We start from the raw sequence: 18,844 nt of genomic DNA, 5'->3' as shown, positions 1-18,844 counted from the left end.
AGAAACTGTATTGCAGCTACTTCAACGCATTGGTTTGGGTTCGCTTGGTTTCCAATTCACTGGTAAAAGAGACATAGAAAGGACCAAAGATCAGAATTACTTTGAAGAGTGTTAATTGCTGAAAACATCAATCTCTCCACAGCCTCTATAGGAGGGAGGGGAAAGATAAAGACAAAGGATACATAAATGCTCATTCAGAAATGTTTGTTCAGACTTGGAATATGAGTCTGGACCCCCAAAAAAATCATTAACAGCAATGAGCAATGCTGAATGCAGGCACAAAATTCTAATATATGCTATTTATTGTGCTTGGTTTACAAGAAACACTGGGGGATAAATAATGGCCATGAATAATTCATGACAGTTGCCATATTGGCTTTTGCAAATTCATCACTAACAGTTTGTACTATGACATTAGATTATTTGAAAGCTTGATTATACTATAAGCATGGCAGGGGTGGGGTGGGGGAGATGGATTCTTTTTTCAGGTTTTTTTTCCCCTGATCGCAAGTTTAATCTTAGAGTGAAATTAGAATTGTATTTAATTTATATTCCAACCAGGAACAATATGAATGTTTTTCCATTTATCAAGGATCACAGAAGCATTTCCCAAGGATATTTTTGGTTTGCCTTGATGTGTTTGGCCCAGGCTTAGAAGAATTGGAGGCAGAGGACCTGTCTGTGATCAGTAAGGTCATTACCTCTGCAAAGAGTGGTTGAGGAAACTATGGGAATTTCTATAGGCAATTACACAAAAAAATCAGCTTTGTATCTTCTCTAATAATACAGTTAAAATCATAACAGTATCATACTGTATTTTTTAGTTAAGTAGCACTATGTATGTTCTCCCCAACATGTGACAGAGATAAACAATCTCTCATTGGCATGGCTGCACACGGCCAAAAGCAGCAGTAGCCAGTAATACAGATGAATTCTGTGTACTTGTTTGTTTGTCGCATCCATGCTCGTGGAATTAAAAATCAAACTGCAGATATTAATGCAGAAGTATCCTTTCTGGGAAAGGAGCATGAAAGAAAAATACAGGACCAGGAAAAATCTGTTGTCTTGTAGCAATATCATTAGCTAAATGACAAATCAAATGATACTCAACATTTTTAAGAGGTTGTTCATGAAGGGAAATTATATTCCCTTATATATGACTGAGGTGATCCTTACTACAGCTTGCATTGCACATTCATTTTCTCACTTCACCTTCCTCTTCCCTAGTCCAACGTGTGTTTTTATAGGAGTAATTTCCCATAGTGAGCTGGCAAGAACACCCATTAAAGCATTTCTATAAATCTTTTGATTCCAGAGAACAGTGTTGCCTCAATAAAATTTTTATGACTTCTTTGTTTTATAACAGGATGATGCAACTTCATTTCAACTGATTTCACTTTGGATCCACAGCTAAAAGAGTAAATCAATGTAAGTTTTGAATGGATGCCAGCCTGCAAATGTTAAGGATTTTCCCAGAATACTCTGGGGTCAAATTTTTAATAATTTAAAATATATTGTGAGGTTTTTTCCTGTACCACAGGCATATAGACAAGCTCCAGTTTAGTATAAAGACTGAATACATGTATTTGGATCTGCATTTTTCTATCAGTTTCTCAAAAAAGAATATGAATTTAAAGCATTGGTCACAGGCATTTACCGCCATCCCTTTCCCTTTCCAGCAGCCAGCTGATTTGAATGACTGCCTACACTGCCTATTTCTATCAATGGCTCTTTTGGCCTGTGGTATAACTAGACACTTTAATTAACAGAAACTTAAGAGAAGTGGAAGAAAGTTACGACATTAAAGGCCTGTATCTTTACACACATGCTTAAGTCTCCCAAAAAGACCTGAAGCCATTGCAAAACTACTAGGAAACAGGCCTCTCTGATGCACAGATCTTTTGTTATAGCTCAGAATTACTGCTTATGAGAGAGAAGGGAAAGAGATACCATCAAATCCCGTAACACATTTCCTTTTTCATCACATAAGTGGCCTATAGAAAGCTAAACAGACATTTTCCCTCCCCCAGGCAGCTGACAAGAACACAGGCTCAGGAAAAGCTTACGGGTCACTGCCTGCTATAGGAAGACAAACTAACTCAGAGTTCTAAACTGAGAAAAGTCTTTATAAAAGCTTGTGTCATAAATACATATTCTAAAGCTTTGGCACTTTTGCTGGCTGCAAGAGGGATTTCAGCTGTGTTCTCTCATGCAGTCCCTGCAAATTCCTTGCAAAAAGGGCAATACAAATTTTGGCCCCTTTCAGGGCATCTCCTTCCCTAGTTCCCACAGTACTGTGGTAGATAGCATCTCTTCTTCCAGTGGAAGGGTAGGAGGGGAGAAGGGTCACTTTGGCTACTGCCAGCAGGATCTAGTAATAGGGCTGGAGAGGTATAAGCGCTTGTATTTGCATTTGCTGGGGAAGTGCTAACGAGTGCAAGCCCAGCTGGAGCTCTGCCTCCAACAGCATGCAGGGGTTTGATACATTTCCTCCATGGTCAGAAGCACAAACATTAGATCTTTCATTGTATCCCAGGCTGGAAGCAGTGTTGGCTCTGCATTTTCAGCCCTACCTTCCTCCAGCTGATGTACCACCAAGTAAAGCGCCTTACTTGCTTGTAAGTCACCAGAGACCTTGATTTCACTCTTGAAATGCCCTTTGAATAAGCCTATTTTAAGGGAGGCATGACAGAAAAGCAAAGCCCAATCTACATTATAGCCCCATCCTTTTAGAACAAAATAAATGTGCTTCCCTTATAGGCGGGTTCCCATAAATATGAAAAAAAAGAAGTTAAAAGAGTCAGATGAGGATTGTTTTCTTCCAGAGTTAGAGCAAGAATGAATTTCCAGTGCACCCTCCCCCAACATATTTACAACTGTGAAGAAACTGATGTGTAAAGCAAAACCATGCTGTTGAGAAATAATTTTTCACTCACCCTTTGGCCAATGTTGCTATGCCAACGTCAGTTAACTTCATTCCTACACCTACAAGGCATCAAGGAAACATAGAGCTTATGTTACACTAGAATTTCTAGGAATATCTTCAGATTCAAGAGCACCATACATAGAAGCATTAAATATTATTTATTAATGTTTTTAATTTTAATTATTTGTCACCATTTTTTCAAAATGTTTTAAAGTACCCCAATTAAAAATAGGATGTTTATGCTCTGTATCACTAGCAATTTCTAGAAGTCAGTCTGATACCAGTAGTTTACAGACAGCAAGGTGATAGAGCATAACTTGTTTCCCGTGCTAGACAGTCAGTGGGGGGAAGGAGGAGTTACACTTTGATGTCTGCATTTTAGGAAACATGCAAAATCTTCGCTTATGCACCTGCCCTGAGATGTGTCTATTTACTTATGGGTTTTGATGCTTTGCAAACTTGGACTAAAATGTTTATCAGTAGGAATTGCGTATTTGCTTTGCTAATCAAACATCAATAGGTCAGTCAACCTTATTTTTACTTTTTGGGTGAGAGATCCAAAATCCCTTTCTTACTCAGTATTTCCAAAATCTTGGTTTTTTTAACTTGTCCCTTTGTTGACTTGTTTATAGGCAAAATCCAGTCCTGTAGTGTGCAATTTCTTCTGCACAGGAAAGTGACGGTCTCAAGACCATTTTCCTTGGAGAACACCCTCAGAAATCTCAACTGGTATGCCTGAAAAATGCAGCCTAGATACTCAAATGAGAAGATTATCAGAGAGGAAGATGTTTCTCTTCAACAGCAGCAGGTATATTGCCCTTTGTGGCAGCAATCATTATAGAGGCTTGGATACCATTTCTGCTGTTCTGCTTCCCTCAGGCTAGGATTTTGTTCTTTCTTCTCCCTTTAAATTACTTCAGGGGTCTTGCTGAGATGTCTTGTTGCTAATTTTCCTGCCTTCTCTTGTTAAAGAATATGGGATATTGTCTAAGATTCCACCTTTCTTTGGTTTTCTTTCTTTCTCTTTTTCAAATACATCTACGTATACTGTGATGGGTACAGGCCCAGCATTTCAGCAGTTAGGAGGAGTCACACGCACAGGAGCATAAGGGCTCATTTAGTAAATGCAAGGAGGGCATTTCTTCACCATTCTTTTTTTGAAGGAACATGTTTCTTCAAACCTAGCCAGGACCTGAATGTGGAAAATTCCACTGTTCAGAGATTGTTGGTAAGTATTTAAATATAAGAAAAAATAAGGACTAGGATGTTATTAACAACTGAACTCTTTAATTCACAAGGCATTTCATTAAGCTCTGGGAGGTGAGACAGTAAGCCAGACTTGACTCATATTGAGTACCCTGATTTACTAAGGGGACATGTGGAAGAACAACTCTCCTGTTAAGAGTGCAAGATTTGTTTTTTCTTTTCCAAACTGTCTTCTTACAAGAACATAAGATAGGTAAAAATTCCCTTTCTCTGTTGATTAGATAAACATCAGGGTCTTCTGTTCCCTAGGGTACACACACACAAATAAACATAGTGCACCTGAAAGAGGCTGGAAAACAAAATATCCTAACTCTCTCTCCTCTCTTTTATTCTGATCTGCATGAGATGCTGTATAAAACAGGCACAGGGCCAGGGTACTGTCCGCATCTGCAGAAGACTCTGCCCATTACAAGGTTATGGAAGGAGCACATTCAGCATTACCAATAGGACACAGAAAGTGAATAATAACATTGCTCAGAAATAAGTCTCTGGAAGTTCTGCAGTTACGGGGATTGACTGTGAGCGGTCACCAGCCTGTATCATGGGAAAGCCATTTTATTGCCCCCACTCAGGCAACTCACCTTGCAGGTCAGTGACAAGCAAGCTCCCATTGGTCTTCTCATACACCCAGTGCTGGAAGGTGCAACACTTCTGGCCAGCCTCTGAGTCTCTTCTCAGGAAATTTACTTCCTTGCCATCCCTGACAGAGTATTTCACAAATTCCCCAACCAGCTCCTCCTCCACTGTCGCATAGGGGATGTTATTAGCAGGGCGATGAACAAGAAAAATAGGAATGATCCTGAAATCAAGGGATAAAAACTAATAAAATCCAGAGAGTTCTGTCAATGAAGGGGTAAGAAACAGACAAAGTGGCTAGTGATCTCAGAGAGTGAATGAACAGCTACCAAGTCTAATCCAAGCCAGGAGACATCTGGATAAGATTCAGATTTCTAGGTAGCTCTAGAACACAATCGCATTATCCTCTATGTGCTTATTTCTTTGTATTATTTACTCAGATGTAAATTTTTTCAAAGCGTACTTTCTAATGTTGTCCTACTACATCCCAAAACCTAAACTCTGCACAATAAAGGGTGCTTGCTTATTTTGGGGTATCGCTGCTTTAGCTGCTCAGTCTGCCTGATATATGATTCAGTCTTTCTGAGGTGTTAAGCACCTGCAAAGCCACTCCAGAAAGTGCTTTGCCCAAGTCCAGTGTCAGTGGACGATTTCTCAGACTAGACTTCTAAAATCTGACACATCCAAAATTAGCAAACACTTTTGATAATGAAAATACAAAGCAACTACTTTACCAAAAAGTAAGAGGAAACAAGAAAGTCTCTGAAAAGATCATCGGATTCTCAAAACAAGTTGGCCTAAGTGAAAATCTAGAATCTAAAGATTCTTGGGCTTTGGCAAAGTTTGGATCCAGGTCAGAAAACTTCAGCTAGTTCTGTATGAAGTTTTCAGGAAATTGCAAACCTGACAAAATTTGTCTCATTTTATTCATTTAGAAATTGAGCTACTTTAGCCAGAAAGACTTATAAAGTTTTGTAGGCATACAGGCTAGGTCCATTTATGTCTAAAGATACACCATGCCAAAAACTCACATCCAATATCAAATAAAATTTTGCTTGGGGTTTCACCGTCTTCCCAGAGAGAAAGATTGAATGTGGAGTGATAATGACAATAGCCTGGAAGGAAGTATCTGTCTCACTGGCAACATGAACTTCTTGGTTACCAAAGTTCCTGCTGTCTGGAAAGCAGTGTTTTACCTCATGGATAGTCATCTTCTGTTTGTACTTACACTGAAAAAACTCAGCATTCTTGTTAGGCAGCACTCTGATACTACAGTATAAATCTCCAAAATTAAAACCTTAGAGTAAGGAAAAAAGTGACATCAGTGTATATTACAGTGGAATTTAATACTGCTCTGAGATAAGGTCATTTTGGAAAGCTGTTCAGCTGGAGCTGGAAACAGAACATAACTGTCTTTTATCAGCTAGCTCACAACAGCTCCTAGCAGTATCTCAGAACACATGGGGGAAATGACTGTCACCACAAAACAGGTTTCTAGTTACTTGCTTTCTTACAAACAGTCTTATCTCTTAGAGCAACACTGCCAAAGGGGTAGTATAGTCGCTTCCAGACATAATTGTACTGGATTCTGGAAATGGCAGAATTGTGAATGTATGTGCTCTATATACACTGAAAGAAGGTCTAGAAGAATTAGTCATGGGACAGAGAACCACATATAACCACAGCACTTCCGTGTAAGTCTTCCAGTCCTAGTCCACAATCAAGCTTTACTGACACCATTAATTTATTTGTTGTAATATTTTACTCTTATTGTTATAGCACATGCAGTTAAACTGGTACAAATGGCCTTTATACCAGTAGTTATTATCTTTCTAAGGAACAATCGCTGTAACTGTAGGCACTTGTCTAGTTCTAACCTGCTCATTCAAGGCATGATATCAGCTTAACTCTACCAGTATCATTAAAGTGAACAACTTTTATTAGTATATAAGGCTCCATATGGTTTTGTATTACTGCACACCGAAAGAAAATAAATGGATCACTGCTTAATAGAAATGTTAGTACTACTCCGTTGTGAAAGTATCGTAAGTAACCTCAAGACCACAGAATCTCTCTCTCTCTCTCCCCCTCCTGCCCTTTTATAAATGTCTAGCTGCCAGGCCACTGACTATTATAGGGCAGTGCTTTCTTTTTCCTTTCCCCAGGTTTCTCTTACAGTCAAATGTGCACAGATAGGCTAAGGCTGTAGCTTTAAAGCTAACTGTGGAGAACATGAATGACTTTTCTCTTGCTCTATTCCTCTTATAAAATGTTGCAAGGAATATATCCTCTTTTAAATACAAGTTTGATCTGACAAGGGCTGGCTAGAAGAAAGGAATCTAGCCTTAAAATTTTGAAATTAAAAAGCAAACCAAAAGCATATGCACATCGTCTCTTTTTGGTCCTAGCTGTCTTCCAGCCAATTGTTTAGAACAAAGCACCAGATCTGAACCTTCCATGTGCCTGTTATTTGCACCAGATTTCTAGTTTTCATAGGGTACATGCTCTCTCTCTCATATCAAAACTAGAGGTTATATCCTGTGCCTGGAGAAATCTCTCAAACATTGAATTTTACCAAGAGTAATATATTTCCAGAAAAGAAGCTGACTTGCACAAATGTTTTCCATAAAAGATTTCACTGCCATCTCCATCACTATTTCTAATCCTGAAAAGGTTGCTTTAAGGAATCATTCCAGAGGCTGCGTTTTACATGGTCCTTTTTTTCAGGGAATTAGTGCAGCTGAGCAGATCTTGTGTCATCTAAATGGAGATGGAGATTTAGCCTGCTGTCAAGCATGTAGGGCTTATCCTTGAAGCAAGGCAGATGGAATTTCAACCATCCATTGCAAATTCAACTCTACACAGTAGCCTGACACTGGAACAGCAAATCCTTTGAAAAAGATCTATTACCAAATCCTCAGGGTGCCACTTCCCAGCCTCAGAGGCAGAGGTGAACCTGTATTGAGCTATTGGTCTGATGTACACATATTCGCGAAATGGGAAACTGATATGAAATAAACCAGTCTTTGGGAAAACCTAGCATCAGAGTTGAGCTTTCCGGCTTAAGCCTCTCTTTACATAGAAAACTTGTCTAAGGAGTGACTTCATAAAAGCTTCAGAATGATCGTAATTTCTCTCAAGATTTCATTTTTAACGGAAAGTTGGAATTATCCCCTGACTTATCCCCTACTGCTGTTAGTAGATGATACTAATAGCATCACCTATTGGTGTTACTTCACTAACATGAATAATTTCCTCTAAATTTATGTCAAAATCATGCCTTTTACCTGCTATTTACTGTCTTTGCTCCTTGTTATCCTTCTCTAACGGGAATGGAATCTCTCTCATCACCTTGATACTCAGTATTATTTAGGTCATGATTCCAGCTGTAACACTGTTGTCAGGATTCCTCTTTCTCCTTCTTTAGTAATTACTCCTAGCAGTCAGTGGGCAGCTGTGGTACAGGACAATATATATACACATACATATATATGTATATAAAAATATATATATACTCACTCTGGTACCTCCCCAAAGCCTTCCAAGGGTTCAGCTTCAGCTGCATATATCTTCGCATACTCTCTTGCAGTATTTTGGACATAGCATTCCTATATTACAAACAGATATGCCTATGGACTATTACTCAAAACATTTAACAGATCATCTGTTTGAATATTTGCAAGACAGCTTTTCCCCACACTTCTTGCTTACAAAGGACAGGGGAAGCTTACCTGCAGTGCTAGTTTGTAGTTCTTTTGAACTAGATCATCCTTACTCTTGGTCCCATATGTGATAGCATTGTGCACTTTTAGAACACAGGGGTGGCCAGGACTGAACACTGGCACGAGGCCTTGCATCACTTTACTTCGGAAGGCTTTCCGGTGCATGCCTTCACCAAAGTGAAGCTCTTCTGTAGCTATTATTCCATGCAGGTTACCACCAAAGTAGCTGTCACTGATGAAATCTTCTCTGAACATGAGCTGCATGAATTCAATTTCTTCCACACCTAAAACAAAATGCCACTTTGTTCTGCATGACATCCTTCCGCAGTCACATGGGAAGAGGTGGACATGGGAGACCAAATGCATCTCTCCATAGAGTATTAAAGAAGATGCTCAATGGACACAGAATACATAGCCTCACTTGTGTTAATATGGAGTTGGGACCCTGCTCCTCTAAATGTAGCTTGTTGCCGGTACCATCTAAAGCCAGCATGGAGAAAGGTGGCAGTTCAGGTTCAAAAGGAGAGAATACAGAGTGTAGCAAACAAAAAAGAGAGGTAAAGACCACAAAAGCTGTTTTTAAAACTATTGGGGGAATTGTAAACTGGAGCTTCAAATAAATGTGAAGTAAGTCAAGCTGACTGAGAACTAAAGAGGCATTGAGGGAATGCAGAGATCCTGCCAACTCTGCTTTTTTGGGAAGACAGAGACAGTAACAAAGCTAATGTGCAGCAGTGTATGTAGATATGAATTTAACACAGTTCTGTGCCCAATGTGCTCAGAGCACATTCTTCTGAAGCTAGCCTGTCTTTTCAGAAAAGCCAGAAGTTACTGGTACAACCAGAGCTTGTTTTAGCTTTCAGCTTCGAATCTTTTCAGGGAAAGATTCTACCAACGTGTTTGTAGAGGCAGTCAGCTGAAAGAGGTCTCAGTCCTTATCCAATACGACCATGATGGAAACATGCCTTTCCTAGTACCAACCACATTCACTACATCAGCTCCAGTGGTGCAGACTGGCATGTTAAAGTGTTTATTTCTTTTCAATCTGGCAAGCACCAGCTTAAAAACAGGTTCATTAGCAAAGGCAGAAGAAAATAACAAGATTTTCATTTCATAAGTTTTTTGAATTTTTTTATTCATTTTGAATAAGAGCCACATTTCTATAAATGACCATGTTTGTTTCAATCAAAAAGCAAATATATCAATTTCAGTGATCTTTATACCCAGGAGAAATTGGTACAATAATATTTCTCTTATGCCCCCACCTGTGGATTTTGAAGGTACCAGTAGCACAAGAATGTGTGCCTAAGTTTGTTACAGCTGAAATCAAGCAGGATTATGGATTTCACCCTTTTAAATGATCACTGGAATACAAATGGAAAAAAAAATATAGGGGGAAAAAGTAGTGGTTAATGTTAAGCACTGAGAGAAATTAAAAAATTCTAACTGCACTTCAAGTCTCTCTAATCACAACATTTCAAGGAACATCAGTGGAAAAGATAAATAGGAGAACAAAAGGTGTACACTATGCAGCAATGAAGTCCTTCCAGCTCCCCTTTGTAGTTATCTCTGGTTTAGACTTTGTACACTATTGCCTCTCTTTGAAGCACAGAGGAAATAGTGCACATATAAAGCTAGAATTGGAAGGCTCCTTAACTCCACCTAAAATTCTCTGTTGATCAAAAGTTATACAGTGCTCTTACATGAAAAGTCGTCTTCATTTTAACAAGGAACTAAATGTTTAATTTAGAAGAAAGAAGAATCAATTGGCCAAATGAAGTACTTGATTAGTACAGTGTGTTCAGAAACAATAAACCAATTTGCAATGCACTGTCTATCTTTAGCTGCAGCACAGCAAGACATATGCCGAGTGTGATTAAACACAAGTTAACATATGGGGAAAGCACTCCAAATCTTCATGCCCATCTTTCTCTTGGAGTAAAGTTACATAGCAGGTGACTTGCAAAGACCATGTGTTCAAACACCACTGGCAAGTTTTTCTGCCAAAAGAGCTTTCATTACTCTGTGTGTGTCTGGGGCTCTCTGTGTATGATGCGATGCAATGCTTTTTCACTGTTTACTGTATGTGAAGTGCTAGCGCATCAAGCTAACAAGAAGTTACAGAGTCAAGTTCAAATCAATAGTTTGTCACAGTGGGTACTACATCACTCTGCACAAACCATTGCATCCTACAAGAGGGTATTTCACCTACAAAACTCCCATGAATTAAAGCGAATTTTATCTTTGATGGTACAGCAAAGGTGAGTGCAAAAAGGGAAAGACAGCTAGAAAAAACACAATACTGATTCAATGGCTTCAAGGGATTCCCATAGCTTCCCATGGGATAACTGTCAAAATGTCTCAGTCTGGTTATATTTTTCCATCCTTCGTTTTATTTGGAAATCAGAAGGAACAAAGATTTGAGCACACATTCAAGCAGATGTGTGTACTTACCTTCACAATTCTGAAAACTTGAGAGATGTTCCAATACTACAAGGAAACAAAGAAACAGATTTTGTAGCAAAAAAAAATTTGAATGGAAACTGCCATTGTCGTTATTATTAATCAAAATTATAAACTGGGATTTACCTTCAGAAGTCAGATTAAACTCAGCAGTCACCTTTCCATACACATTATTCAAGCAGCAATAATACATTCCCTGGTCTTTGTTACCGACTTTAGCTATTGCCAAAGAAACGGGAGAGTCATCCTGGGCACTGGAACAGAATATGTTAATTTTCCACATTAATATTTTAAAAAGATCTTTCTTGATTATTCCATGTATCTCTCCTCCTGTCCCTGGAATTTCTGTCCCTCACTGATTCAAATATGATGCAAGTAGATAAAATATTTTATTTCACCCTACTTAGAAGCATTCAGTGTATTATGTGTTTCACAATAGATGATCCTACTACGTTCTGAGAGAAAAGTACCTCAATCAAATCTAAAAATAATTTAATCAGACCAAAAGGCATTCTAATATTCCTATGAATATCATGGCGAAATATATAAAGTATGAACATATAAAAGCCCAAAATGTTGTATGCTGTTCCTCAATATTGACTCCTCACTCAACTTCCTCTGTTCCTTTGCTTTTTTCAAGCTAGAGATTTACTCTCTGATGTCTGTGTATGCAATTTCACAAATGGATCAACACGGATATTAGCAGGGGTGCAATGACATGTGAATGCAGTTACAGTACTTGCAGACCCAAGATGGCTCTGGCAGCAATAAAACCACACTGAAACATGCTATACCTGAGTGAAAAGTCCTCTTAGACCATGAAGGTTTTCACATGTACCACAGTGGATGTCCATGGAAGTATTTATCAGCAAACGGGATAATCTATGCAGGGATTATGGAGACCTGGCTATTGTGCTTTAAAGCTTTTGTGAAGTGAATTATTGAAGGTATGCACAGTTTTGCTGGCAGCATGAAGTTTCATGGTATTTTGGCACACTGGAGAACATATTTATCCAACAATAGTTTTTAAATTAAATTACTTAGCATGTATTAATATTACTAGCAATGCGTATTTTTCAATACACGTTTCCATGTGTTGACAGGTAATAAAAATCTAAAGATTTGTTGCCTAATTTCCTGTAAATGCCCCCTATTGAAAGTAAAAGCTAAGATGTACCAAACAGTCCAGATTATGTATTTCTGTAGATTGATGTATATTTCCAAAAGAAGAAACAGTGCTTGGGTACACACAAAACAATTAGTTGGATTTTGATTGTGATGGACTACCAGTCCTTCAGAAACATTCACTCACCTTCTCTGCAGTCGTGCTAATAACTTGGAATCTTTAGTCCATGTAATGGTGGAGTCACCATGAATGTCACCAAATTGACAGCATAGCTTAATATTTCCAGAGCAGTCAGGGAACAACTCTGCTTGGATCTTCTTCATCAGCTTGGGAGCTTGAAACAGAAGAGCCACAGTTTAGGATTAGAAGATAATAATATTGTTTTGGCATTTTAAACGAATCCTAGAATGATTTGCAGATGTTAAGAATATGAATCTGACAACACTGGTAAATAATTATGATTTCTTATGATGCAGAAACCAAGGCTTTAAAATACGGAGGTTTTAAAAGACTGAGTCAGTGCCCCAACACGGTCAATGGAAATGTTTTCAATGCAAAGACATTTTGAATTTATGGAATAGGACCCAAGGGAAGTTCCAGCCTGAAAAGGCATTGACATAAAATAATTTCTTAATCAAAACACATTCTCTCTGATTAAAGGACCAGCTGGTTTTATCAGTAAAAAAAGACACCACAAAGGTACAGAATACCATATGGTTACATAGTAAGAATTCATATTAACTGAATACTTGTAACTAGTAGATTTTTTTAACCGATCACAGCCTTTGAGAGAAAAGACTTCAAGTCCCAGGAGATGCTCAGTCTCCAAGGTGTTCTTGGAACATACCTAATGCACACTGCCAGGTTGAGACTTTTTGCAAGATGCAGTGATGGCACCATCTCCTTTAAAACACAGCTGGAGGGAGGAACCCACACTTAGTGGTTAGATATTTGCATTTGCTAATGGCAGTGGCCTTTGCTTCCCTCTTCAGTTTCAAAGGATTAATTTCCCACCTCTAAAGAAAGTCCCTATCTTTCCAGCCACAGGGCACGGTTCTTTTGCTAAATATTGACCACCGTGGAGAACAAATCCAAGAATCACTCAGGTTACAGAAAGAGAGCAATCTGCCCAGTCTGGGGAAGGTCCTGATAACCTGGTTCTCTGCTAAGACTTGTTTTCTGGCACTCAGAACGCTCCAGTGTCTTGTGCACGTGGGCATGGTGTGAGCAGGAGGATGGAAAGAAAGGGAATCAACATATACTTTGGGATCTGACACATCCCTGCGCTCAAGTGAGACACCCCTGCTAGATGTAAAGGATGTAAAATGCAAGATGTTATGTTTCCTACTGTGTTAATTCTGAGCTGCTATACTCTGAATGAGCTGGTATGACACATCTCCCTCGGGGATCCCATTCCAGCAGTCTAACTTTCCCCGTCTAATGCCGAAGGAATGCTGGATCCATCTCAAAGGGTCAGGCACCTGGAATTCACTGCTATGTTTAACTTGCAGTCACTTAAGTCCTTAGGCCCAAGAATCTTGCTGAATCAGGGCTAAAATGACGCAGACAGTATGTGACAGAACTGTAAATAGAACTAACAGCTCCAGATTCCCTGCCCTAATCACAAAGTCGTCCCTCCTGCAGCTGAAAATAATACAAAAGAGAACACTGAGTATATACCAGACTAACCATACCAACCTTCCCATAATGCTGGGCAAAGCTCCACACAATTCTCTAAAGTACAAACACACATTCATTTCAATCTAGACTGAAACAGATCAGAAGCAGGTTAAGAAAATTCAGTCTTATCTGATGCAAGCCTGAAAGTTTAAAACATTTTTCAAGCATAGCCTCAGGTACATGGAAAAACATCAGGCATTTCTCAGTAATTGCAGTTTGCTTGCTCTGCTTTGAAGGAATGTGTCTCTCCTCCCACACATTTGGGTCTCTGTCTCTTCAAACAGAGAAAAGGTTGGGGTTTTTTTAAATGTGATTGGAAAAGTAGAACTCTCACCAGATCGCACCGTAATTAGAATCTCTGAAGAGCTTCACAGTTTTGTAGCTTACCTTTAGTCATTGTTCAGTCTTGCTCTGATCTATTAAATTATTTTATGAGGTGAACATGAAACGTAATGTCAAAAGGTAAAAATAAGACCTTGGTCCTTGCAAAGCACCCACAGAAATCACAAATACCTCAACTCTCTAGCTGTTACACTGTTGCTACTCCTGTCTCCATTTTGTTTTACCTGTTAGCACCCTCCCAGAGACTCTTTCAAGCAACCTGATTCTCATTTCAGTTATATGTTTTCCATGCCAGTTTAATACTGCTAATTTCATTAGTGTCATTTATGACCAACAGTGGTGAAAAGGAATGCAGAATCAGCCATCAGTCATCAGATAGGACTGCAAAATGTTTATCAGTGGTACCCTACTAATAAAAATAATACTTTGCTAGTAATAAAACCATTTGGTAACCAAGAGAGGGTAATTGCATTTGGGAGCCACAGCAGCAACATAACAACATGCAAGTACTGGGTTTGCAGTTGCTATATTGTATGTGGTTATGTGGTACCATTACACTATACATCCCTGAAAAGTTACTCGAAGAAACAAATGAAGAAGTAACTATTTCAAACAGGTTAAAAAGTTCATAAATTTAATATATTTGCCAGCTAGGAAAAGGATGTTATGGAGGGTTCAGCTCTGTGGCATGGGGACAGCCAGACTAGTTACTAAGTTCACAGAACTGGAAATTAACATCAGTGAGGGCAGGACACCTTTAGCTGGTATGATTTAGACTGAAGGAGGCTTGCAGTGTGTTTAACGAATTTTAATTTCATACTGTAGCCAGAACGATGGGAAAGGACAGAAACGAAAATCAGTTTTCTCTTACCTTTGCTATCCTTTTTCAAAATCAGTTTCCTTTGCTCTTTTCTATCTTCTTTATAAACCATGCCTGCCTCACTCTTCACAGACCTTTTAACACAGCTAGGATCCTTGCTGACATTTCCTCTCTCCTCCAGTCGGGGTTTTTTTGACAGTGTTGCTGGTGGTAATTTCTTCTTAGCGCCAGTAGCTAAATGCCCACTCTTTGCTGTGTCTTGTTTACATTTGGTGGGCTCAAGCTCAGCAACAGCTGGTGATGTCTGGTAGGATTTTGACCTTTCTTGATTTCTTAGCCTTTCCACATTGACTGGGAACGGATCATATGTGGTCAACGCTATGGAGAATGGCTGAGTAAAATAGGGTGGCTGCTCTTGAAAATACTGGCTGCTCCCTGAATCAACCGGTGGCAAATTAACTAAACCACTTACTCTGCTCTCTGATGTCATGACTTCTTCATCTTTATCATACTCAGTAGACTTAACTGAATTATCAACTTCAGTTAGCTTGCTGGAAGAGATCAAGTCAGGACAGGACTGCTTACTGCTAATATTCATAATCTGTCTCTGAGCCTTGGAGCCAATTAAAGTGTGCAAAGGAGACTTCGTTTCAGCTTCATCCGGGTTATATTCAATAGCCCTTGGAATCTCTTGTTTATTTTCACACAAGACTGCTTCCTCCTTGTTTTCTTCAGGTACCCTATGGAACTGATCCTGCAACGCTTTGCAGAAAGTTTCCAGTGTACTCCAATTTTCATCTACTTTGACTGCAGTTTGTGTGGATTCAGTTTTTCCTTGACTTCCTGTGCCAGGACACCCCATTGCTGATATTCTGGTAAGAAGGCCCTCTGACTGGCTTACAGGTGTGAAGAATGGCAATGTTTCTCTCACAGTCAGTTGTTGGATATCTAACTGATTACTGGTATCTCTGTAATCCTCATTTGCTGTGCTGTGGCATTCATTTTGAGCCTTTCTAGGCAGTGGGGTTCTAACTGATGTTACACTTTCAGCTGCATATGTGTGATTTTTTGAAGAATATGTTTTTAACTCTTCATCAGACTTAAAGGTGCTGTCAACAAAAAATACATGTTGTTCTGATGTATTATGAGGGGAAACTGCAGTCTGACTCTCTGAAACATGACTAACTCCTGAGTCACAGGAAGTTTCAGCCCTTTGTTCACCACCTATGCAAATCTCTCTCTGATCTTCCCCTGTTTCACATGGTTCATATCTGGGCACTTCTACATAAAAATCTCTTAAAAATGGATCCTCAGAAGAGGGAGTGAATGCCACTTCTTGTTTTTCTATTTCTCTCAGTTGGTCTACATTTTGGTGTAGCTTCTTATGTGTTATGGTTTCAGGAGTCTTAATTAAATTACGCAATTGCATTAGGTAATTGTATTTCTGTGCATTAGAAACAACTTGAAAATCTTGACAGTCACCATTTTTTGAAAGATGATAACTGTCAGAATTAGTGTCATTTTGTGCATTCAAGTCTGATTGATTCCATTTTTCTTGTAAATTCTCTTCGTAACTTTTGTGTATGGTGTTAACAGAAGGGTGTTCTTCGTGTGTAAACTGACTGGGGAAAATGTCTTTCTCTTCAGGGAAATAAGGCAGTTCTTTTCTTGCTGGATAACAGTGTCTAAAATGACACCCTTTACCAGCTACAGACTCATTTACCAAGGATATGTTGTACTCAGTATGAAGTAATTGTCCAATTGTCCCATGCGACTTATCTGACATGTAAGCTGGGTTTTCTTTGTCATATGCTAAATTACTACTCTGAGCATTTTTCAGTCTTTGAGGAGAATCTGCATCACATGTTTGGGAAGCATTATTAATGGTAAGCTTTCCTTCCCAAGCAACAGTCATTTGAATGGATCCATTACTGTCAGTTAACATTTGATTTGGCTTCTGCTCCAAGCACTCCCCTGTATTTAAGACGATACTATTTCCTGAAACACAGATGGATGGTGCTTCCATTTTATTTCCAGTGCTAGAATCTAGACATATACCATCTGTTTCTACCACTTGTGCAAGACAAATGTTTCCTATGGATGCACTGTTACATGCTTCATCTGTTTTAAGTAGGATATTAGAAACATTGCAGTCTTCTTTCTCTGTTCTTGGTCTACTAGCTGGCTGTGTACTAGGTTCCTGCTCTTCTATTAAATTTATTGGCAAAGGATGATCAGAACAAGTCTCCTGTACAACGTTCGATTCTGTGACTTTGGTATCTGTCGGCCTAATTTCTAAACTTGTGATCCCCCAGTTTTCAAACGGGATTTGATAGTCTGAGTCATCTTCACGAAGAAGTTTCCACAGCTTGTCATGCACTGCAGATATATCATCATCTCCTTTACACTCAGGTTCTCCAGATTCCAAGACTGACTTGGGATTAGCTTCAAACAGAGGTTCATCACATGACAGACTGCAGAGAATATCTGTGTCATTGCTATCATGTGAGTCAAAACTATACCTCTGCTCTCCCTTCCTTGGCTCATCACATAGCTTTGCAGAAGAGAGAACAGCACATAGACATTCTTGTTTATCAGGAACGGAGTCTGTATCCCATAAAGGAAAAGGTGAAATATCATTCTTTGGTTTGTTGCCATTACTAATAATATTAATTCCTTGTTCACAAAAGACTTGTTGGTGACAACTTTCTCTCTTATCACAAGGAGCGTGGTGTTGAGAATAGGTTTGTAAATTTGCATTTTTTGCTTGTAATGTCTTTTCAGTACAGAGCATTTCTGAAGCTGGATGGATGGTTCCTGCACTCTCACAAGACATGAAGATGCCTTTCTTTTCTATTTCAGGCTCCATACATAGTCTCTCACAATTCTGGGTAAAGATTTTAAGATTAGCACCTTGATTCTACAAAGAAGAAAAAAACAGAAATGCAATTAAAAATTAGAATTGCTGCTTGACACAGGCCTGAACTAGAGTCCTGGCTTGAAACGCCCCTAATTTTTTTTTTTTTTTAAATATTTGTCAATAGTCAAGTTTCTGACTTGTAGCTATCAACCTAATGGATTGAAATCAAACTCCTGGCTCTTAGCAGCCTTGAACCCTGGTAAGTTTCAGATCTGGATCCAAATGCTAAGAAATATAAAATTTGATCAAGATGAAGATCAATGGCTGATATAGTCCAGCTAGTTAAAAACGGACAAAATAAAATAAAATAGTCATGTCTATGCCTTTTGCTAACAGTCGGAGTGTCCCACCACACTTATGTAATTATTACATAATCCAGACTGATGAGTTTCTGGAACTACCCAGACTAGTTTTTTGGGAGCTTGCCTTCCCCTTTGCTTCCATCACGGGCATTGTCATCTTAAGTTTCACAAAGATGCTTTCTTAATATATATCAGTCTTGAAAAGTTTCAGAGAATGCACCCCACGTCTGCCATGCTATGCACTTCAGAACGAGACTCCTACCAAGAAATGAACATCTCTGGGTCAGTTTTAAGCCGTCTTCGAAATTTGTCTTTGGTCACCTCTGACCCCTTGAGGTGACAAGTCCCGCTTCAAAAGGGAGTGCCAGAGATCATTCCAGATCTTGCCTCTGTTCAAGTGGTAATGAATTGCTCAATAAAAGGCACATTCAGCCCTCCACTAGCAATGAGACGTGCATTGCAACCTTAGGAGCACTGCTGGGGAAACTGGGGCAGGAAATAAAAATCCATATTCCTCCTGCATCTCCTTCATTCTTCTATATCAAAATATTCCAAATTGTCACTTTATGTAGAAACAATCCATTCCTCAATTAAACTAAGCCAAACTGAACTTAATTTATGCAAGGAGTGCAGACCTTATCAAAGAGAACAACTGGCTGATGTTTGGGCTTGCACGGGATGAAGAAAGTGCTGCCATCTGC

The 18,844-nt window shown here is 39.1% G+C and overlaps 1 protein-coding gene and 1 long non-coding RNA gene across 14 annotated transcripts in view; one reads left to right on the top strand and one right to left on the bottom strand.

Moving 5' to 3' along the window:
- LOC142074913 (uncharacterized) overlaps positions 1-15,692 on the top strand; it is a 32,641-nt gene extending 16,949 nt beyond the window's left edge. For 7 of the 13 annotated variants that reach the window (XR_012670751.1, XR_012670742.1, XR_012670743.1 and 4 more), the window contains 3 exons: positions 1,367-1,428; positions 3,559-3,734; positions 11,594-12,141. This is a non-coding gene — a long non-coding RNA (uncharacterized LOC142074913). Of the gene's footprint in view, positions 1-476; positions 694-1,366; positions 1,429-3,558; positions 3,735-7,495; positions 8,264-11,593; positions 12,142-15,656 lie in introns of those variants that run through there. The other 6 variants (XR_012670740.1, XR_012670748.1, XR_012670741.1 and 3 more) reach the window with 6 other exon arrangements.
- LOC142074912 (alpha-protein kinase 2-like) overlaps positions 1-18,844 on the bottom strand; it is a 46,810-nt gene that overhangs the window by 3,865 nt on the left and 24,101 nt on the right. The window contains exons 5-12 of the mRNA XM_075135881.1: positions 14,973-17,841; positions 12,266-12,413; positions 11,080-11,207; positions 10,945-10,980; positions 8,500-8,774; positions 8,288-8,376; positions 4,774-4,991; positions 2,937-2,985 (exon numbers count right to left, since the gene is read on the bottom strand). Of these exons, the coding sequence (XP_074991982.1) occupies positions 2,937-2,985; positions 4,774-4,991; positions 8,288-8,376; positions 8,500-8,774; positions 10,945-10,980; positions 11,080-11,207; positions 12,266-12,413; positions 14,973-17,841 (3,812 nt within the window). The remainder of the gene's footprint in view (positions 1-2,936; positions 2,986-4,773; positions 4,992-8,287; positions 8,377-8,499; positions 8,775-10,944; positions 10,981-11,079; positions 11,208-12,265; positions 12,414-14,972; positions 17,842-18,844) is intronic.

This window comes from Calonectris borealis, chromosome W (assembly GCF_964195595.1).
Source record: "Calonectris borealis chromosome W, bCalBor7.hap1.2, whole genome shotgun sequence".
NCBI classification, from domain to species: domain Eukaryota; kingdom Metazoa; phylum Chordata; class Aves; order Procellariiformes; family Procellariidae; genus Calonectris; species Calonectris borealis.
This window is presented reverse-complemented; position numbering and strand designations above follow the sequence as displayed.